At 40.1% G+C, this 18,352-nt stretch overlaps 1 protein-coding gene across 1 annotated transcript; it reads left to right on the forward strand.

Moving 5' to 3' along the window:
• The first annotated feature begins 2,633 nt into the window (after positions 1 to 2,633).
• Positions 2,634 to 18,268, forward strand: prlra (prolactin receptor a). Its single transcript, XM_028973235.1, has 9 exons — positions 2,634 to 2,809; positions 9,893 to 9,984; positions 10,646 to 10,784; positions 11,413 to 11,582; positions 13,106 to 13,272; positions 13,805 to 13,946; positions 14,464 to 14,560; positions 15,886 to 15,955; positions 16,060 to 18,268. Exons 2-9 carry the CDS (start codon positions 9,912 to 9,914, stop codon positions 16,930 to 16,932), a joined length of 1,731 nt encoding a protein of 576 aa, XP_028829068.1. The 5' UTR covers positions 2,634 to 2,809; positions 9,893 to 9,911; the 3' UTR covers positions 16,933 to 18,268.
• The last annotated feature ends 84 nt before the right edge of the window (positions 18,269 to 18,352 follow it).

An 18,352-nucleotide genomic window follows, 5' to 3' on the forward strand; every position in this document is an offset into this window, starting at 1 on the left:
TGGAGTGTCGGAGGATGTTTTAGTACCATGTTCTTAGGCAAAATTGTGAGTGAGCCCACTCCCTTGGATGTGAAGCAGCCCCACACATGAATGGTCTAAGGGTGCTTTACTGTTGGACTGATGGTAGCACTCATCTTTTCTTCTCCAGACAATCATTTTTCCAGATGCCTTCATCTGAGAAAAGGGGTTGCTTGTTCATGAGCATCTCATGAAGCTGGTTATGATGACGTAGGGCAGGTAAAACGGGTAAAGAGAGACAACCTACAGGTGTGTTCAACTTTGGACTTATTGTATATAAATAAACAGATTCTAGGTATCTTACAGTTGCATTGTTGGATCGTGTCTGAGCAAAGCCCTCACTGGGACATGAATAAAACTTGCCATGGCAGGTGCTTTGGTTCCTCAAGAATGTTTGAACAATGTGTTTACACAGTCTGCTCCATCTTTTGTTATTATATATACAGTAGATGGAGGGGAAGGAACCATGGCTTTATATATGACTGTAAAATGTCTGAGGTTATCACACTCTGTAAAAGTGTCATCCAACTCAAATAAATCTGTCACCTTGTGAGATTTCAGCTATGAAGTTTTATTCTTGGCTTTTCTGTCACACTGGGGCAGAAAATTAAATGCTTGGTTCCTGCTCTGCAGTAAAAAAGATCCCCAACAAGAAAAGACTGCAATGTTGTGAATAAATCTCATTCATTTACAAAATACCTTTTACATTTACAGCATTTATCAGACGCCCTTATCCAATCATTAGTTACAGGGACAGTCCTACCTTGGAGTCACAGGGTTAAGTGTCTTGCTCAGGGACACAATGGTAGTAAGTGGGATTTGAACCTGGGTCTTCATAGGCGAACCTGGGTCTTCATAACCTGGGTCATCATAGGTGAGTGTCTTGCCCACTAGGCTACTACCACCCACCAATAAGTTGTCTTAGGCCCCCAGCACCAGCCCTCTTGTGTGCTCCATAACTTTTATGAGTATTTGTCTTTGTTGCCATTTTATAATTTATTTTTTTCTGAATCTGATTACCTGTAAGGTTGGATTGGACTCATTTAATGGCAGTTTTGTGCCAGCCTGGAAGAAAAACATGCATCATTTGAGCTTGCTAATTAAATTAGAGATGGTAAAGATTCTCCTTTTCCTATGATTGTTGACGTTATATAAACTATAATGTTTTATTCAGGTGCAATTGCACCTGCACAGTGACTGTTTAGAGCGGTTGAAAAGTCCAATAAACACTGTCAGCTTGCCCAAGGCACTTTTTTTGTGTTTACAGTGACACAGTGTAGCATTACAGTTCACCTTTTTCTGTTCCAGAGACCCAACCTAGTCCTGCTCAGAGTGACACACCTGAAAACCTAAAATTGTTCATAAGCCCTTGGATGCAATAATGTAAGGCCTTTAATCCTCTGGCAAACTTAGCCCTTTGCCGGTTGGTGTAACATCAGACTGCTTGACATGAATACGTCTGCGTGGAGGCTGAGCCAAACTCGTTCCGCCGTTAGCTTAGCTGTGGTGTTGCCTTTCAGGTTTTGGAACCCGTGAGATGTAAATTTCAATATATACATTTAAAACAAAAGATATGTCACTAGCCCAGTGATATGTTTCTAAGACAGCAGTTATATTTATGGTGAGGACATTGCTGGAACCACATTCATGGTCGCCTATGAAGACATAGAAATCTTCATTAAACATGGTAATATGAGCAGAATGATCTTTTTTATTCCAAAGGTCAATGAAGTTACAGAGAACCTCACCACTATTAACTTTAGTAAATAATCAAATACATCCTCATGGAAATATAAGATAAAAACTCATTTATTTAAATATTTATTAGTCAAATAAGTTAACCTGCTTTTTCCACATGTTTTAACAATCTGTGCAACCAGTTTGCAATGCAGTGTGCTGCGACATTGTAAAAGCCTTAGTTACTGTTTAGGTTGGCCTGACAGATTTGGTGTTTTTCCATGCACCAAATTCCAATGTATCCAAGAGATAAGTCGATTTACACCCTTTTTCAATGGGAAGTACTACCCAATAAACCAAGTGCTTGAAAGCTTTATAAACATAATATTCACAAAAGGACTTTACTGTGTTTGATTAAAACAAGAGTAAATCATGCATTTGTTTGAGCAACGAACAGGAAATACAGCGTTATTACAAATGAAAAAAAAACCCTGACCTTTATGAAAGGTTAATAGTTTTTCATAAGACACTGAAGGATTATGGAACTGTAATTTCACAGCAACACTAAACGAAGTTTACCAGGGACTACCACGGAACATGACTGAGCGTACAACTCCATAATGTTAAATTCAATTAAGATCACAATTAACAGACCTTGTAGCCTGCTGGATCAACATTACAATAATCTATGTCCAACAGGTTTACCACCTTACACCAGAGTTTAAAGGGCGGCACGCCGTCAGCAAAATCGGCCATTTGGAGATCACATGCTCCCCGAAATCGGCCAGAGATAAAAAAACTTTTGCTGGAGGGCTTGATAAAGGCGCGTCTGTCCACCCGAGTCGCGCATATCCTTCTCCTCCTCCTTATTATTCCATTACCGTCTTTCGGCCCGCGCTGGGCGGGGCCTGGAAGGGAAGGGCGCGAACGGCGTCAGAAGCGCCACCCGCCGGAGACCGGTTAGGCAGGAGATGCTGCAATCCTGCCGGAGCGAGAGGCGCGACGCGCACCTTCCACTTCGAATGTAGGACCCGGACGCGGGGTGGAGGGGGGCGACCGAGGCGCCGCCCTGACCGGGAGCACAGCCGGGTGACTCTGTACCCCACCGGGACAGGTACGGGACCCGGGGTCCGCGCCGCTGGGTGAAAGTTCCCGATGAGGCTGCTGATCAAGCTGCCGGCCGCGGTACGCGCACTGATTGCGGACGGTCCGCCTCGCAGTGCGGACTTTCTACCCAAATCGACTGCGCTTTTAATTCACTTTATTCATCGTCATTTGTGCGCGAGACCTTTAACCAAATATGCGCGGTGGACAATTCAATTTCAGCGATCAAGGAATTGGTGCCTTGTTGTATTTATTTACGTTATGGAAATTAATTGATTGACCCCGTGGCACTGTTTATAAGGTCTAGGTGCAAAGTGCTGATATAGCCCGGTATTTCATTATGTAATGCGATTACTTTCTAATCCGGAGCCGCAACCATCTCCAGTCCTCTCTGATGTCCCTGTCGCACAATTAGGCCATGATCACCTCTTTCTTTTTTTTGTAGCTTTTCGTAGCTTTTATCCTTATTGACACTAAACTACAAAAACGAATAAGCAACTGTTGTTAACGTTATAGAAGTGTAGACTTAATTATGTTATTTTTTTTTGTCAGCTGGAAAAGTCTATATATAATATAATGAATTCACTTGTTATTTGAATAGTTAATTGAATATTTGTGAATATATTACATATTAAGTATATGGCTAATCTCAACAAACACGACAAGGGGAAAATGGGAATAAATCACTCTCAAATGTGGTTTAATCCTTTGTAATCTTTGTCCAGAGCTCAAAGATATCACATTTCTTAATGGTAGCAGTCGAGGCAAGAGTGGCGCAGTTTGGTCCTGTGATGTCAAAAGCAAGACTGTTTAAGTTTAATGTTTAACTTTTTTTTATCTTCTTTAAAATAAATCTATGGTCTGTGCAGAGATTTTCATCATAAACCTCAGTCTGGTTCTGGCAGCGCTGGCGATAAAACCTTCCCTTTGTCCAGAGTTACAGTATGGGTGCGCTCCACTTTTATTGAAGCATCCAGTAAAACTTTGCACTGTGTCTAAATAACTTTTTCACTTTCCGTTGGCTCAAAACATGTCAAGCTGTCCTATATGTATGCAAGCAAGTGAAACCATTACTAGAAAAAGAGGATTGTGTCACTTTTACAGGTTATAGAAAGTAAACGTTTCTTTGCTTACATGCTTGCAGAAGCCCTTTTCTGGCAGTTTTATTGGTTCACGACCATGTCCCTGACTTGTCCCTGACTACGTTTTATAATTCTATGTAAATGGTAATGCCTTGGGGCTTTTTTCTACCTCTTTTGCTGCATTTTTCTCTGTCTTTAGTATTAATGAACTCATGCACATTTTGCTGAATGACACAAATGTGCTATCGTTTTGCTCAAGGAAGTGGAAAAACACTAATTTCCTCATGTTATTGTAGTTGCTGATCTGAGACGTCATTAAATAAGGGAGGGAGCGTCACTAATGTTGGCAAAACAATAGAAAAATATAATTTTCTGAAGGTGTGTGTGTTTTTTTCATACAGGAAAAAGCACACACACCGAATTTCTGAAATCCAATTCCCCACAGGCATTTTAGCCAGTGGAACAAGAAGTTCAAGAATGATAAAATGATGATGGGCCCATACACCATTAATGTTTCTTGACACCAAAAAACTTATCTGACTCATGACTTTTGACAGTGACTTAAAACATTTGTAAAAAAATAAATAAATAAATAAAATAACTGGTATAAAATTTACCCTTAAGCAGATTTTGAGATTTAAGAGGCTTCCATCTCTAAAAAGTTTTAAAAGGTTTTCAGTACATAAATGAGTAGTTTTTCCTATAGTTCCACACTGGCCTTTGTTTAAAATAAGGAATACGCTTTGTCATTCAGTTATATGCGCATTATGGAAGAACAGCCATTATTTACAAAACCATAGACTTTGAATGTGTCACGGGCAACGTGTCACTGCCTCCAACGCAGGCACCACAGGGGGCATGCTCTCACACTCACACTCAGACGTCCTTGCCCCAGTCCATGACATAGACATGATCCACTTTGGCCATGCCCCTTGACCCATGCCTTGCTCCATACTTCAAGCAATGCCGAGCCAAATCATGCCCATGTAAAGCCACACCCATGCAGAGCCATGCCATGCCCAGCCAAGCCACGTCCAGGCAGAGACAAAACAGGCCATGCCATACCAAACCACGTCCAGTCAAGCAAGCCATTGCCAAGCCAAGTCTTGCACAGACTGAGCCATGCCCACATTGAACCAAACCTTGCCCACTCCACTCCTCAGCACTGCCACATCACCGACCTTACGACCTGGTGATCAATCTGCATCCAGGCACATCCACCAAAGAGGCCAAGTCTTCTGGTGGCTAGGTCTCCCTGCTGACATCACAGAGTTTGTTGTCGCCTGCCCCATCTGTGCTGAACATAAAGCAGAGACCCAAAAACCCCAGGGCCTCCTCTTAGTGCTTCCATGTTCCCAACTAACATGGTCCCACCCATCCCAACATAAAACCACAGTCCTGGTCCTTTCTCTGGATACCATCCCAAGTCCAACAGGCAGACCGATTGCATAAGCCAAGAAATGGACAAATGGCAGCTTTGAATACTATGCGGATCTGGATGGCTATAGTCCAGCCAACCGGTCCTGGGTTCCCTGCTGGAACATCTTGGATTCTGCCCTGCTCCAGGAATTCCAAGACTCATATCCATCTGCTCCGGGCCTGTCCAGTACCAGGCTTAGGGGGATGCTTCTGTCACGGCTGAAGCTCCAACCCAGGCATCCATGGGGGCACGCACTCACACCCATCAACCTGGAAGTAATCCACCCAAAGGTCAACAACCAGGATCAAAGTACCACAAACCTTCCAAACAATGCAAACTCATCGTCGATTATTATCACGTTACTGTAAGCCTTGCGTGATCTGATTGACGAGTGTCTGCTTTTCCGGCCCCACAGCCCATGGACTCACATCTGTCTCTTCAGCCCCCGCAAGTGCGGCCCAGGTTCTGCCGCCTGATACTTTGCATTCACAAACATGTTAATTGTGCATTGGTAAAAAGATCAGATTTCTGTTTACTGAATGAACACTCTTGACTTATTTAGAGCTTGTTCACACTCTGAAGGTAACCTAACCTGTGTGCCGTGACCTGCTTTGAAGGCAGCTGGTGATCTGTGGCTGGTCACAGGCAGCCTGTAGGATTTAGGTGCATCAGGTGTCCTCGTAGACCAGACCGCAATTCTTCAATAATGCAGTAGCTTTAATCCTTCGCCCAGGTGGGGTTACTGCATGGCTGGTTCACCTTTCTGCTTTGCAACACCTACTTGTGCAACTCGACACCTAGGCTCACACTTAGTGACCTCTTTTGGATGGTTCAAAACAAAAGTGATTGCCACTGGATTTGTGTCTTTTGTCATAGTGGTGAGACAAAATGTTAAGTAATACATTTTCTGAAAGGTACATAATGTCAGGGCCCTCCATACTCCAGTCCTCCAAATCAGAAGCTTTGGTCAGGTACTCTTGCCCTATCCCATCATCCCATGATCACCGTGACTGTCTTCAATTGTTCTCTTGTGTAAGTAGATGTTTCTGTTATATCTGTCCTGCCTGTTTACCTACTGTGTATTGCCCTTTTATGCAAGCCATATTGACCATGCATTATGCCATTGTTTATTTCTGCCATTATCTCATGGTGCTTTTTTTGATAAGGTTAAGCACTTTCATCTCTTTGCTCTTGAAATACAAGCTACGTATCCATGTGGCAGGTACATGTTACATTAGGACATATTAATATAATGTTGGTTAGTAGTTAGATATTACATTGTTTTCATAAAGCCAATTGGATTTATTCCTGTATCAACAGTTCCTCAAAGAAACTAATCTGAATTCTGTATTTGTCAAGCCTAATGCAATTTTGCTTTTGCAAATTTTGTGTAAAAATTGTTTCAGTTCCATATGGAACCATCTTTTCTTAGAGGATACAATAGGACAAATTCAAAATAATTTAATTAGTTTATTGTTATGTAAATTACCATAGCAATTGTGTATAGAGATAACGACATGGGCTTTGCCATGCTCTGTCCCAAAGTCCTGATGAAGTGAGGCCTAAAAATAATTATATAACATTCAGGTCCCAAGCAATGTGCCTCAGCAATGCCTACACCAGCTTTTGCAGTACAGCAAGTACAATGCCACTACAAGAAGAAACAGGGATGTGAAAGTGAAATGAAACACAGCACAGCACACAGTGGACACAATGGAATGTGTCATTTGCTTTTAACCCATCACCCATAGTGAGCAGTGTGCAGCCATGAAAGTCGCCCGGGGCGCAGTGTGCGGGGCCGGTGCTTTGTTCAGTACCACCTCAGTGGATTCAAACCACAACCTTCTGATTATGGGTCCGTTTCCTTACTCGCTAAACTGGTAGTGAAGGGTGACTCCCTTGGGACACAAGGGGTGGTAGTAGCCTAGTGGGTAACAAACTCGCCTATGAACCAGAAGACCCAGGTTCAAATCCCACTTACTACCATTGTGTCCCTGAGCAAGACACTTAACCCTAAATTGTGACTGTCCCTGTAACTACTAATTGTAAGTCGCTCTGGATAAGGGCGTCTGATAAATGCTGTAAATGTAAATGTAAAGACATGTAGGCAGTTCACAGGAAGGTTTGTCCTAATGCCCAGTTTGCTGACATTTTACTGGCTTAGCTGCTTAGTTAAGTTGGGTTACGTAAGTTTGCTATATGCAGCAGGACATAGCAGGAGCACAATCTGCCTTTAATGCCAATTATCAGATCACAGTGTCACTCTTGATCCCAGCATGACATTGAGAAGATAATACTGCTGACAAAGCAGATGAAAAAGCAAACATGTGTTTACCCAAACCACACAGATTCAGTTCATTTTCTCTTAGTTTAACATGACATGTCTGACACACGTTTGTTCTGCTGCTGACCGCAGGTTGATTGTCTTTCAATAGAAGTCTCAACAATCGCTTACACTATTTCAATGGACAGCTGAAGCAGGGTGCTGGGTGACAGTCACAATTAGTACAGCTATTTAAACCCAGTGCTAATTGATATTACACAGAGTGTTCCAATAAAAGAGCTTTCATATCAATTGCAGGTAGTTGAGTTTTGGTGTCAAATGTGGTTGTACTCAGGTAATTCATCAATTCATGTTTTTAAAAAAATAATAGTTTGCTATAATTGCATGGTCTAGCATGCGGTATATAAGGGATTCCAACACAAACTTGCCAATATAATTAAAACCATTATAAAATATATTGTGTTACATTTTTAATAAAAATACATTTTATTCATAATATTATAGAGATGCTTGTATATACCTCTACTAGAAATAACCCCTTGTAAAGTATATTTGAACACTCACTAATTGGCTTTTGCTATTGAGTCTTGGAATCCAACAGTTGTTTTGACACTGAGGTTGAAAAGGTTAGTTGTCTTATTTTAAGCCACTGCCAAAGCTCTACAAGAGATGGGAAGTAAATCAGGGTTCATTTTAATTATGATGTCACTTTGCCTGTTCTGACCTGGCTTCTGTCATATGCCTATGTGGGTGGATCACAGAAGACATGATTAGTACCTACAATTTTCCCCCCTTTGTTGAACTATATCAGAGTGTCATCAGAATGTCTAGTCACTAAAAACATAAAATTACATCAGCATTTGGGATCGAGTGTAGTGGTGTGAGGGAACTGCTTGAAATGCACTGTGAGGCGGGAGGTCAGAGGAATAAACCAAACATCTGCACCAGGCTGCTGATTCCGAGTCATGCGAGTGGGAAGCCAGTCTACCATCAGCCTGCCCTGACGATTCCCCCTTATGATGACATAATCCCTTATGCAATCAAATATGCTGTACATGCCAGCTGGACGTTGTATGTGTGTTTATTCCCTAATCCTTCCTGTCATGCAGGATAGGAAAAGTGACATTTCCCTAATGTTTTCCGTACAGTTCCGTACATTTTGTCAACTTTGATTTTTTTTCAACTCATGTAGTGAAACATGATGAAATTCTAAAATTCCTTTAATTTTTATGTTTGCAAGATTGTCTACCATAACACTGCCCCTAACATAATTATATGGAATGAAAAACATGTTAGTCCACATAGTTTGACTTGTAGCCTGTGGTACTAAAGTGAAATGAAAAGAAAATGCCTCTCAGGCAAACAGTCACTTGAATGCATCCCCTAGTATTCAAAGAATGTTTCATTAAACGCATTAAAGTGCCAATTTATTGCATATTGTTAAACTGTACTTTGGCCATGTTCATTTAAAATCCTCTTTGGTCATTTGCTCCTTTGAATATCTGGTAACCTCACTCTGCAAATGTCTCTGTCACATTGTGGGTTATTTTATAGGTTTACAGACCTGTAAATCTGGCCACCGGTCTGCAATCTTTTAGGACTATGTGGGAACGCGAACATCAAATTATGTTTTCCAGAGCCAGTGTATGGTTCTTGCACAATATGGCAACACATGCATGCAGGTGTCATGAGTCATGACAAGGTGACATGGTTTTGTTAGAACGTATTGATTTGTTGAAGGAAGCTGTTTAAGGAGTTAGGACATTTGGATACAGGTTATATGCTAAAAGCAATGGTTTTGACATGTACATGTAAAATATTTATCGTTCAAGAAGTTCAGGTAGCATACCTCTCTCCTTTTGCTGAATAGCAGTCTCTGTTCTACTGCTGTGGTCAGGTGTCTAAGTTATACAATAGTGGATCATGTGACAAGGTGTTTGGCATGGCACTTGTACATGAGAAGACAGGATACAAGGGTTTGTCTGCAGTCTTTTAGACTAGGCGAGTAATTGGTGGATGTGCCATGCAGTACTGTGCAGTTAGACCTGTAGGGAAAAAAAGACTGAGTTGAAGACTTAGCAGAAACATTGTGATATTTACATTAAGGTGCAGTTGTAATAAATCAACAGCCCCGTGTCACGTTCTCAAGGCTCCGACATGCTTTCTGCACTCTCACAATAATCCTCTTGTGCTTTAAGGAACACAAGATGGCCGCTCTCTTTTTAAATGGCCAGATGAAACGGTGATTGTTTTACGGTGTCTCCTGCCTGGATCCATTGTAACTGTGCCTCTGTCTGTTGCATACAGAGTGAAGTCTGTTGGCACGATGTTGGGACCCTTCAGAGTTTTGCAGCTTCTGCTGCTGAACCTGTTCTTCCACCTTTTGGCAGAAGCAAGCAGTAAGTACATGGGATTATAATTATCAATGTGATAATGATGGTTTCTTTATATCAGCCAATTGAACGTTGTGAGTATAGGGTGGTAGTAGCCTAGTGGGTTACACACTCACCTAAGGGTCTCTGATTGTGTCCCTGAGAAAGACAGGGGGACGGTCCCTGTAACTACTAATTGTAAGTTGCTTTTGATAATGGTATATGATAAATCATAAATGTAAATATGAGTATTGTTACTGTATATAGCAGAAATACTTACATGTAGCTGCAGTGCGCCTTAATACAGTCAAGAACCGGTTTTGTATGAACATCCTTTCTTATAATGTTTAGCCCACATCGGTCAACTTTAGACATTAATGATCTAAGAGACACATTCAAATGCCAGGTTATCAGAGGGTGCATGGGTGGGTGAGGGGGATTTATATGGCAATCAGATCATAATTCTTTTGGTTAGACATATTAATAAAACATTGTTAATGATGATAATGATAAATGGTTGATAAACAATGCATTGAAAGTCTAAGAAACAGATTTTAAGATGCAGTCATAAATATCTTTCTCATAATTGACAATATTGTGTGTTTTTTTTATATATTTTGGCAACATATAGATATAGTATCATATCACTGTAGTCTGGTAAAAAAAAAAAACTGGTCTTTCTGCACAGCTGCAGGATTCACCCCTCCAGGAAAGCCCAAACTTACAAGCTGTCGTTCCCCGGAGAAAGAGACCTTTACCTGCTGGTGGGATCCTGGCTCTGATGGAGGCTTGCCTACCACCTATTCATTGTATTACCGCTTGGAGAAGTTAGTTTTCTCTCTCTCTTATTTCCTCCTTTAAACAATCTAAACACATACACTGTCTCACACACTCCGATAGAAACCCAGTTGCACACAAATATCACACACAAATCTCTATAGCATAACTTATGAATGTCAGTTAGACTTGTCTGCAGAAATAACAACGGGTATGAGAGGGTTGAAACAAAACTGTGCGAACAACACTGCAGTTATCACACGATAAGCAAAACACACAGAATTATGGTAAAAAACAGATTTGCACTTACATGGTCATTGCTAAATTGATCTGTTTTCAAGTTACTGTGACACAGGCCTTCATCGTGCTGAACATTTTATGCTTGACTCTTTGGAGTTGTTTTTGTTTGCTTCTGTGTTCATTCTTGCTTTACACACACACACACACACACACACACACACACACACACATACAGAAATTGTATGATCTCTTCTTCACCTCACAACTCAGTTCCTGTGTTGAGGCACATTGCTTAGGACCTGAATGAGATCTGTGAGGCATTGATGCCAGTATGATAATCTGAACCTTCAAGATACTGTGTTAAGATGCATTCAGATTCGGAATTAGAAAATAAATGAACATGGATTGAGTTCTTGTGCTTTGATCTCTTGCTTTCAGCTCTGAAACAGTCTACGAGTGTCCTGATTACCGCACAGCCGGAGAGAACTCCTGTTTCTTCAGCAAGAATGATACAACCATTTGGGTGAACTACAACATCACTGTGGTGGCCACCAATGAACTTGGCAGCAACCACTCAGATTCTGTGGAGGTGGATGTGGCCTATATTGGTAAGTCCTTTTCTGTTTCAGCTTCTTTTTTCTTCTTGTTGGTCATCTGTGATTACGTTGTCATGCTTTTCTTCTCTTTGTGCATCATAGACAGACAGTGACATTCAGACATCAAGACTCTCACTTTTTTCTTTTTTCTGTCACTTATTCATTCACCTTCGTTCACCCTTCAGCTCTGTCGGGCATTGTTGTGTACCATTTTTGGCAGTTGCAGCTCCTTTGTTTGGAGACTCTTCTCATTCCCACAGATATTATCACTTTAGTTGTGAAATGATACTTCCACTTATCTTGAGTGACAGTAATAACAGTGCAGCAGATTAATCAAACACAGTCATAAAAATTTGTCACACAACTCATGGGAGTACGCAATCTCTGTGACCCTTCCAGGTGATAATTGCTTTCTGTTAGAAATCGTTATTTTCATCCATCTACCCGTTCTCTACAGCCATGGAAACTGATACCCACATGATCCTTCACATGCTGGTTTGAGATGTAAGACAAAACAGAAAAACAGGTCTGATGGGGTGACTGCAAATGCCTGAAGGCCATGTCAAAGTGTATTAGAGAAACGTGTGATTGCCTTTAGCTGCCATGTTCAACTTCTAAATTACAAAGATTCACATTAGTCTAGAAAAAAGTTGTGTAATTACTGGGCTTGGGTGCTCTGTGCATGTACAAACATGGCAGGGAAAGAGAAACATGTCTTGTTGGCAGAAGTGATAGCCTGTCTTTATTTACACGTTGGGTTTAATTTTGGGATTCATTCTTTTGATTAGTGTTTATTATGCTATTAAATTACTCATGGTCCCGAGAAACAATAAATGTATAAAGGTCTATGTCCTTTGGATGTTTTAAATATGAGCAGTCTTAAAGTCAGAAGCATAGACATAGTTATCTTTCGGTGATTAAATACTGCTAAAATATAAGAGACTTCTTTTTTAGGGGTGAGAGAGAGCAGTTGTCGCACATCCAGGTTTTGCAATGCCTTCATGTCATATATAAAATAAACATAAGACTAGCCTTGCAGACAGGTTTTTCTGAGAAATGGCTACATATGGTAGGCTGCATTGGGTACATGGCTGCACTGGGTATATTTGGGTGTCAATGAACCAATGATACACAATTAAGCTTAGAGTCTCATATGAAGTCATACCATCTATGAAATAATCTTACAAACCTTTTAGAAATTAGGAGTGACGTATGAGTCTTTTTCTAGGAAGAACATTCTGTGCACATAATGAGCATTTCAATGTTTTAATGCTGGTGGTCCCTTGTTAAGATGCATTTCTTGAATGTTCTTACTTAAACTATGTTTGAAATGTTATTTGTTGTGTAAGAGAGCTGTCTGCTTTAACATTATTTTAGATTCTGCAGTGGTTGTTACACAAAGTAAATATGCATAATTTATTTGTATGTATGTATATATATATTTATTTATTTTCTGTCCTCAGCCACTCATCCCTCTGGAGCTTCTCATCATTCTTATTAATCCCCTTCTGCTCACTTTATGTCTTCTCTCACAGTTCAGCCCAACACACCGGTGAATGTGACAGTGGCAGTGAAAGAGGATGACCAGGGTCCATACGTGCGGGTGTCATGGGAAAAGCCGCCTAAAGCCGATACCAGTTCAGGCTGGATAACCCTTGTTTATCAGCTACGTGTAAAGCTGGAGAAGGAGAGGGACTGGGAGGTATGAGAGGCTTTATTTGGTGTATATGTTTCATGATATACACATTTTCAAGTACTTGTTTGCCTCAGTATCAAAAGCATCTATGACAACTCAACAGTTAATAATTGGTCAGCCATGGCACAGTCTTGCTGGGCAGGCAGAATATATAACTGATCTTAAGGCTGTTTTCTACACACCAACCTCTTCCTAAATGCCCAGTAGTTAGGCTGGGCTTACTTTATTGTATAATCTTTAAGTCATAAGACTTACTTAATAATTTACTAATTTGTTCATGCCTGGAACCCATTTCATTTTTTTTTTTGTTGACATCCAAAACACGTATTGAGCCACTGATTATTGCCCCCCTCAGGGTAGGTGAAATACCAAAGAGGTATATGAATAGCTGTAGTGTAGCCACAATGGAGTCGCTTTTCATCCACTTAGTCTATGCAGATTTCTTGCCTGTGTTCTGTGAATAAATAAGCAAATAAATGAATAATGCAGACATTGCAATAGGTAGTTTTAAACAAACAAAAATTTTTTTTTTACTTAGGAATATGATGCCGGCTATCAGAAAGTCTTTAAGGTGTTCAGCCCACGTTCTGGTGGGACATACATGGTGCAGGTTCGTTGCAAACCTGACCATGGCTTCTGGAGTGAATGGAGCAACACATCTTACGTCACAGTCCCTGACTGTAAGGAACAGTTTAAGATGGTTTTGAAATCAATGCTAATGTGAACAACCTATTAGTACAGCTTGTTTCAAATGTTATTTTTTTAAATGAACTCTATGTTGTTGAACATGTTTGCATGTTTTAATAGAAATGCAGTTACAAAAATGCTTCTTACATTTTTCTTCAGCCAAAATGAACTGTATTCTATTACTCAAGTAATTATTATGTAATTTAATCTGTTAAATGGTATTCAAGGAACAGACATGCTAAATAACAATTTATTTATTTAATTATCACTAAAGAATTGTCTTTAATTCACATTGACTTTGTCGTATGAATGAACCAATAAGTAAAAATTCTCTGTGATTTGCTCTTCAAGTGAGAGCAGACCCTTAACTTCCAAATGATCACCCAGCCTCCTATATCCCAGTAACCAAGATACCAGCTGAGCTGTTTGTAGGTTGCATGCAGCTGTGTTTGTATAATGACTTTAGAATGATCTTGTGTAATTACTAAGAATGAGCGTTGTGTTTTACAGATCTGCTGAAGGAGCGGTATTTGTGGATAGTAATAGGCACAATCTCCTTAGTCATCTTCATCATTCTCACCTGGATGATAAACCTGAAAAGGAACAGGTATGAGGAGTGTCATTGCTGTTATAGAATGAGCAGCATTCTAGCGCAAAACAGCAGACATGAACATTTGTTGCACAGTTCAAGCAAAACTATGCACATTCTATGAAAACATAATTATATATATGTGTGTGTGTGTGTGTGTGTGTGTGTGTGTGTGTGTGTGTGTGTGTGTGTGTATATATATATTTGTTTTTTTTTGTGTCAATGGCTGTAATGTCTTGTAGGTAATAATGTAATAGTCATAGACTTAAAAAACTTAAAACATGCCTGAAAGTAATTAAATATGCAGTCACCTAAGGGTGAAAGGATTAAAGAGAGGATTTAATGTCTGTGCTTAAATCAGGTAGCCACAGAGAGAGAGAGAGAGAGAGAGAGACTTGAGAGGGGAGGGAGAAACCGTATTCTGAAGGGAACATATTGTTATCAGAGATGTGCCTGTACATTTGTCACTTAGCAGATGCCCTTTCCAGAGCAACAATCAGCAGTTACAGACACAGTCCCCCTGGAGCAACTAGGCTGCTAACACCCATATATATGAAAATATGTCATGTTCAATAATGTTTCCGAAACGTCTTTGAATAGTCTGGTTTAGAGAGTGAAAAAAGTTTGATAAATTAACCCCCAGCTGCCAATCAATTGTATAAAAAAACAAACAAACAAAAAAAAGAGTTGAACTGTGTTTAATACAATGAGTACTGGCCCAGAATCTCCCAGGACATTTTATTAAATTGCCAAGGGAACCGAGGGGGTTTCTCAAATTGTTTCACAACATGCCAAGAAGGATACTTTGAATATTCTGAATACATTATCAAGAATTAATAATGTACTAGTAATACATGCTAGCCCCTTAGTAGGTAAAAAAAATCTGAAATTAGCTGTTTATCTTGAGAGTGATATGCCAGATTGATCTGACCATGAAATAAAACAAATGCAGCTGTTAATACACCAACAGTCTAAAGGGTTGATATTTAAGAGGTATTTTGCTCAGTATACACATAAAAGGGATGAATAGCTACAGGAAGTGGTCACATCTGGCAGTCAGTGGTAGTCCAGGTATCATTTAGCATTCTTTGATAAATATTGGAAACAGAAAATGTGTGTTGTGCGAGATCACCGCGTTCAGGTTTCTGCTGACTGCCTGATAACATTCAGTGTGACCAGCATGAAAGAGAAAATCAGATGCAGCAAACACACTGTGTTTTTCTGTGCACTGGATATTAATTTGACCATGTAACAACTGGCAATTCTAACGCAAATTTGTTGAAAAGGGGGTTGTCTATAATTTTTTTCACTCACCCTTACATTGTGTTCTTTTCTTTTTCCAGTGTGAAACATTTCCTGCTACCTCCTGTGCCAGGACCAAAAATCAAGGGGTTTGACAAACAGCAGCTCAAGGTTCATTGACATTAATTGCAATTTCTGGGAAGTGTAATAAAATAAAAAACAAATTTTAACTGAATGAATGACTGAATAATTAAATCATACATCTCTCCTCTTAGAATGGAAAAGCTGAGGATGCATTCAATGCTCTGGTCATTCAGGGTTTCCTTCCAGCATCAGACTATGAAGACTTACTTGTGGAGTATCTGGAGGTGTATGACAATGACAACCAGGAACTGGTGGATGGTGGAAAAGACCTACAAGATGGGCTGCTGAAGTCAAAATGCATGTCAGATAATGACTCAGGGCGGGGCAGCTGTGACAGCCACATTCTGCTAATGGAGAAATGTGGAGAGGGCAAGGAAGAGTTGCCTGTGGAACATCCAAGGCCACAGGAAGTGGTTGGTAAATGCAGTGGACCCATGGAGGACCTTGTAGCTAACACTGCAGAATTAAACACTAGCCTCGTTCACACTTTGGCCCCAAGGTTCTCCCCCAGCCTCCCCAGCCAGATCAACAAAAAGGGCAGCCCTGGAACACCCACCCCAATCTCAGAGAAGGGCGAGAAGCAGAAACGGGAGCTCCACAACAGCAGCCCGGCACTTTCCGGTTACAGTCACATCAACAATGAGTTTGATATGAATGGGCTGGTGGGCAAGAGAGATCCAGCAGCTCCTGCATTCAGGTCCATGGAGTATGTGGAGGTGCAGAAAGTTAGTCAGCAGAACGTACTGTTATTGAGACCCCTGGGTCCCACCCCTGTTCAGCTGGCAGCAGAAGACTACAGTAAGGTCAAAGGGGTGACCAGTGACAATGTGCTGCTGCTTCAGAGCGAGCAGTCCAGACTCAGGATAAGTGACTGCCAGGAGAGAGGGGAACAGGAGGAGTCCTGTCCCAGGCAACAGCATCCGCAGGCGGGAAAGCTGGCAATCCACCTACCCTCCAACGTGATCCAGGGGGGCTACGTGGACAGTGCCACCATGATTTATTAACCATTGACACTTCCAGATGCAGAGATGTATTGTCCACCTCACCTTCAGTGGGAATAGTTTTCTTCAGATATATTCTTCTTCAGATTTTCTCTTTGTGGCTGTTTAAGAAATGGGAAAAGGTCACTGCAGGAAATAACTGGTGTACATGATTGAAGGTAAATATGTGGTCTCTGTCTTTTTTTATGCATTTATTTGTCCTCTTGTCTTTCTGGAATGTGATGAACGCCCAATATCTTGCAATGAAATATATTTGTTCTGTGCTTCAGTTAACTCCACCACTACTATCTGATGCAAATCTCATTAATTGAAATTGACATTATGTCTGGAAGTAATATGTTAAATTGGAATGGTTATTTGAAATAGAAGCTTCTGGATCTTCTAAGGTGGATCTGGTTTCCCCAGAATCATTTTCTCACAAGGTCACAGACAAGATGGACAAAAGAACCTTTTTTTGATCATTGGTCAAATGGGGGATTGTTGCTCAGGCTAGTACTATAAGTGGATGCGGGTTCTCACAATGACTAGTGCAAATAAATTAATTCGTTTAGCTACTGTGGTAATTTTAAGTGATTTAATATCCACTTAACACCATAGATTAACTTTTATATAGAAAATTAGTCAAAATATTGCCAAAAATATATGAGAGACAGACACTCCAGACCAGCTTTTTGTAATTTTGCATTTATGGCATAAGGTTGGTACTTCTACAGGTTTTCCACAACCTTTGATTATATAAAAATACAATAAAACATGTAGCTTTTCGATACTGTGATTTGATCTGATCAGGCATTTTCTGCCAAAGCCCAGTCGAATGTAATGGCAAACAGCCTCACTGACTTGTCTGATAGTACTGTTTCTATGAAATAAGAGTTTATTTAATAGATATCTAACTTAATGTGTACAATGAACTTTGCCTTTACCTCTCGGATATAGTAACCCTACTTTTACAAAAATGAATGTATGTAAATAATATTGAAATTATGGATAGCAAATCGATTTTTTTTTTCCAGATACAGCCTATATTATTTTTCCTTCCAGTAAAAATTCACTTAAACCTGTTGCATATCATAATGGGGGCACAAATGAATGGTTCTTATTTTATTTATAATATACAATTACCATGGAGATGAGGATGAAGTGTTATAAATTATAACGTTGCCGTTACTACATGCATACAGAATCTGTGATTTATTGGTTTTTGTTTTTTGCTTTGTTCTGCTACATTACAGACACTGATTCATTCCCATAAATACATTGTTTCAAACATTAAAGATGATGTGTGTAACAAAAGTGAAGGAGAGAGAAATAAATGAAAGGACACCATATCTACTTTAAATGACGTCTTTCTGTAAAATGGTTTAATCATTTACTAATGTGTTTCACTTTGAATGATATAAGAGAAGATCATGCTTAATTCTGT

This window comes from Denticeps clupeoides, chromosome 3 (assembly GCF_900700375.1).
Source record: "Denticeps clupeoides chromosome 3, fDenClu1.1, whole genome shotgun sequence".
Taxonomy (NCBI): domain Eukaryota; kingdom Metazoa; phylum Chordata; class Actinopteri; order Clupeiformes; family Denticipitidae; genus Denticeps; species Denticeps clupeoides.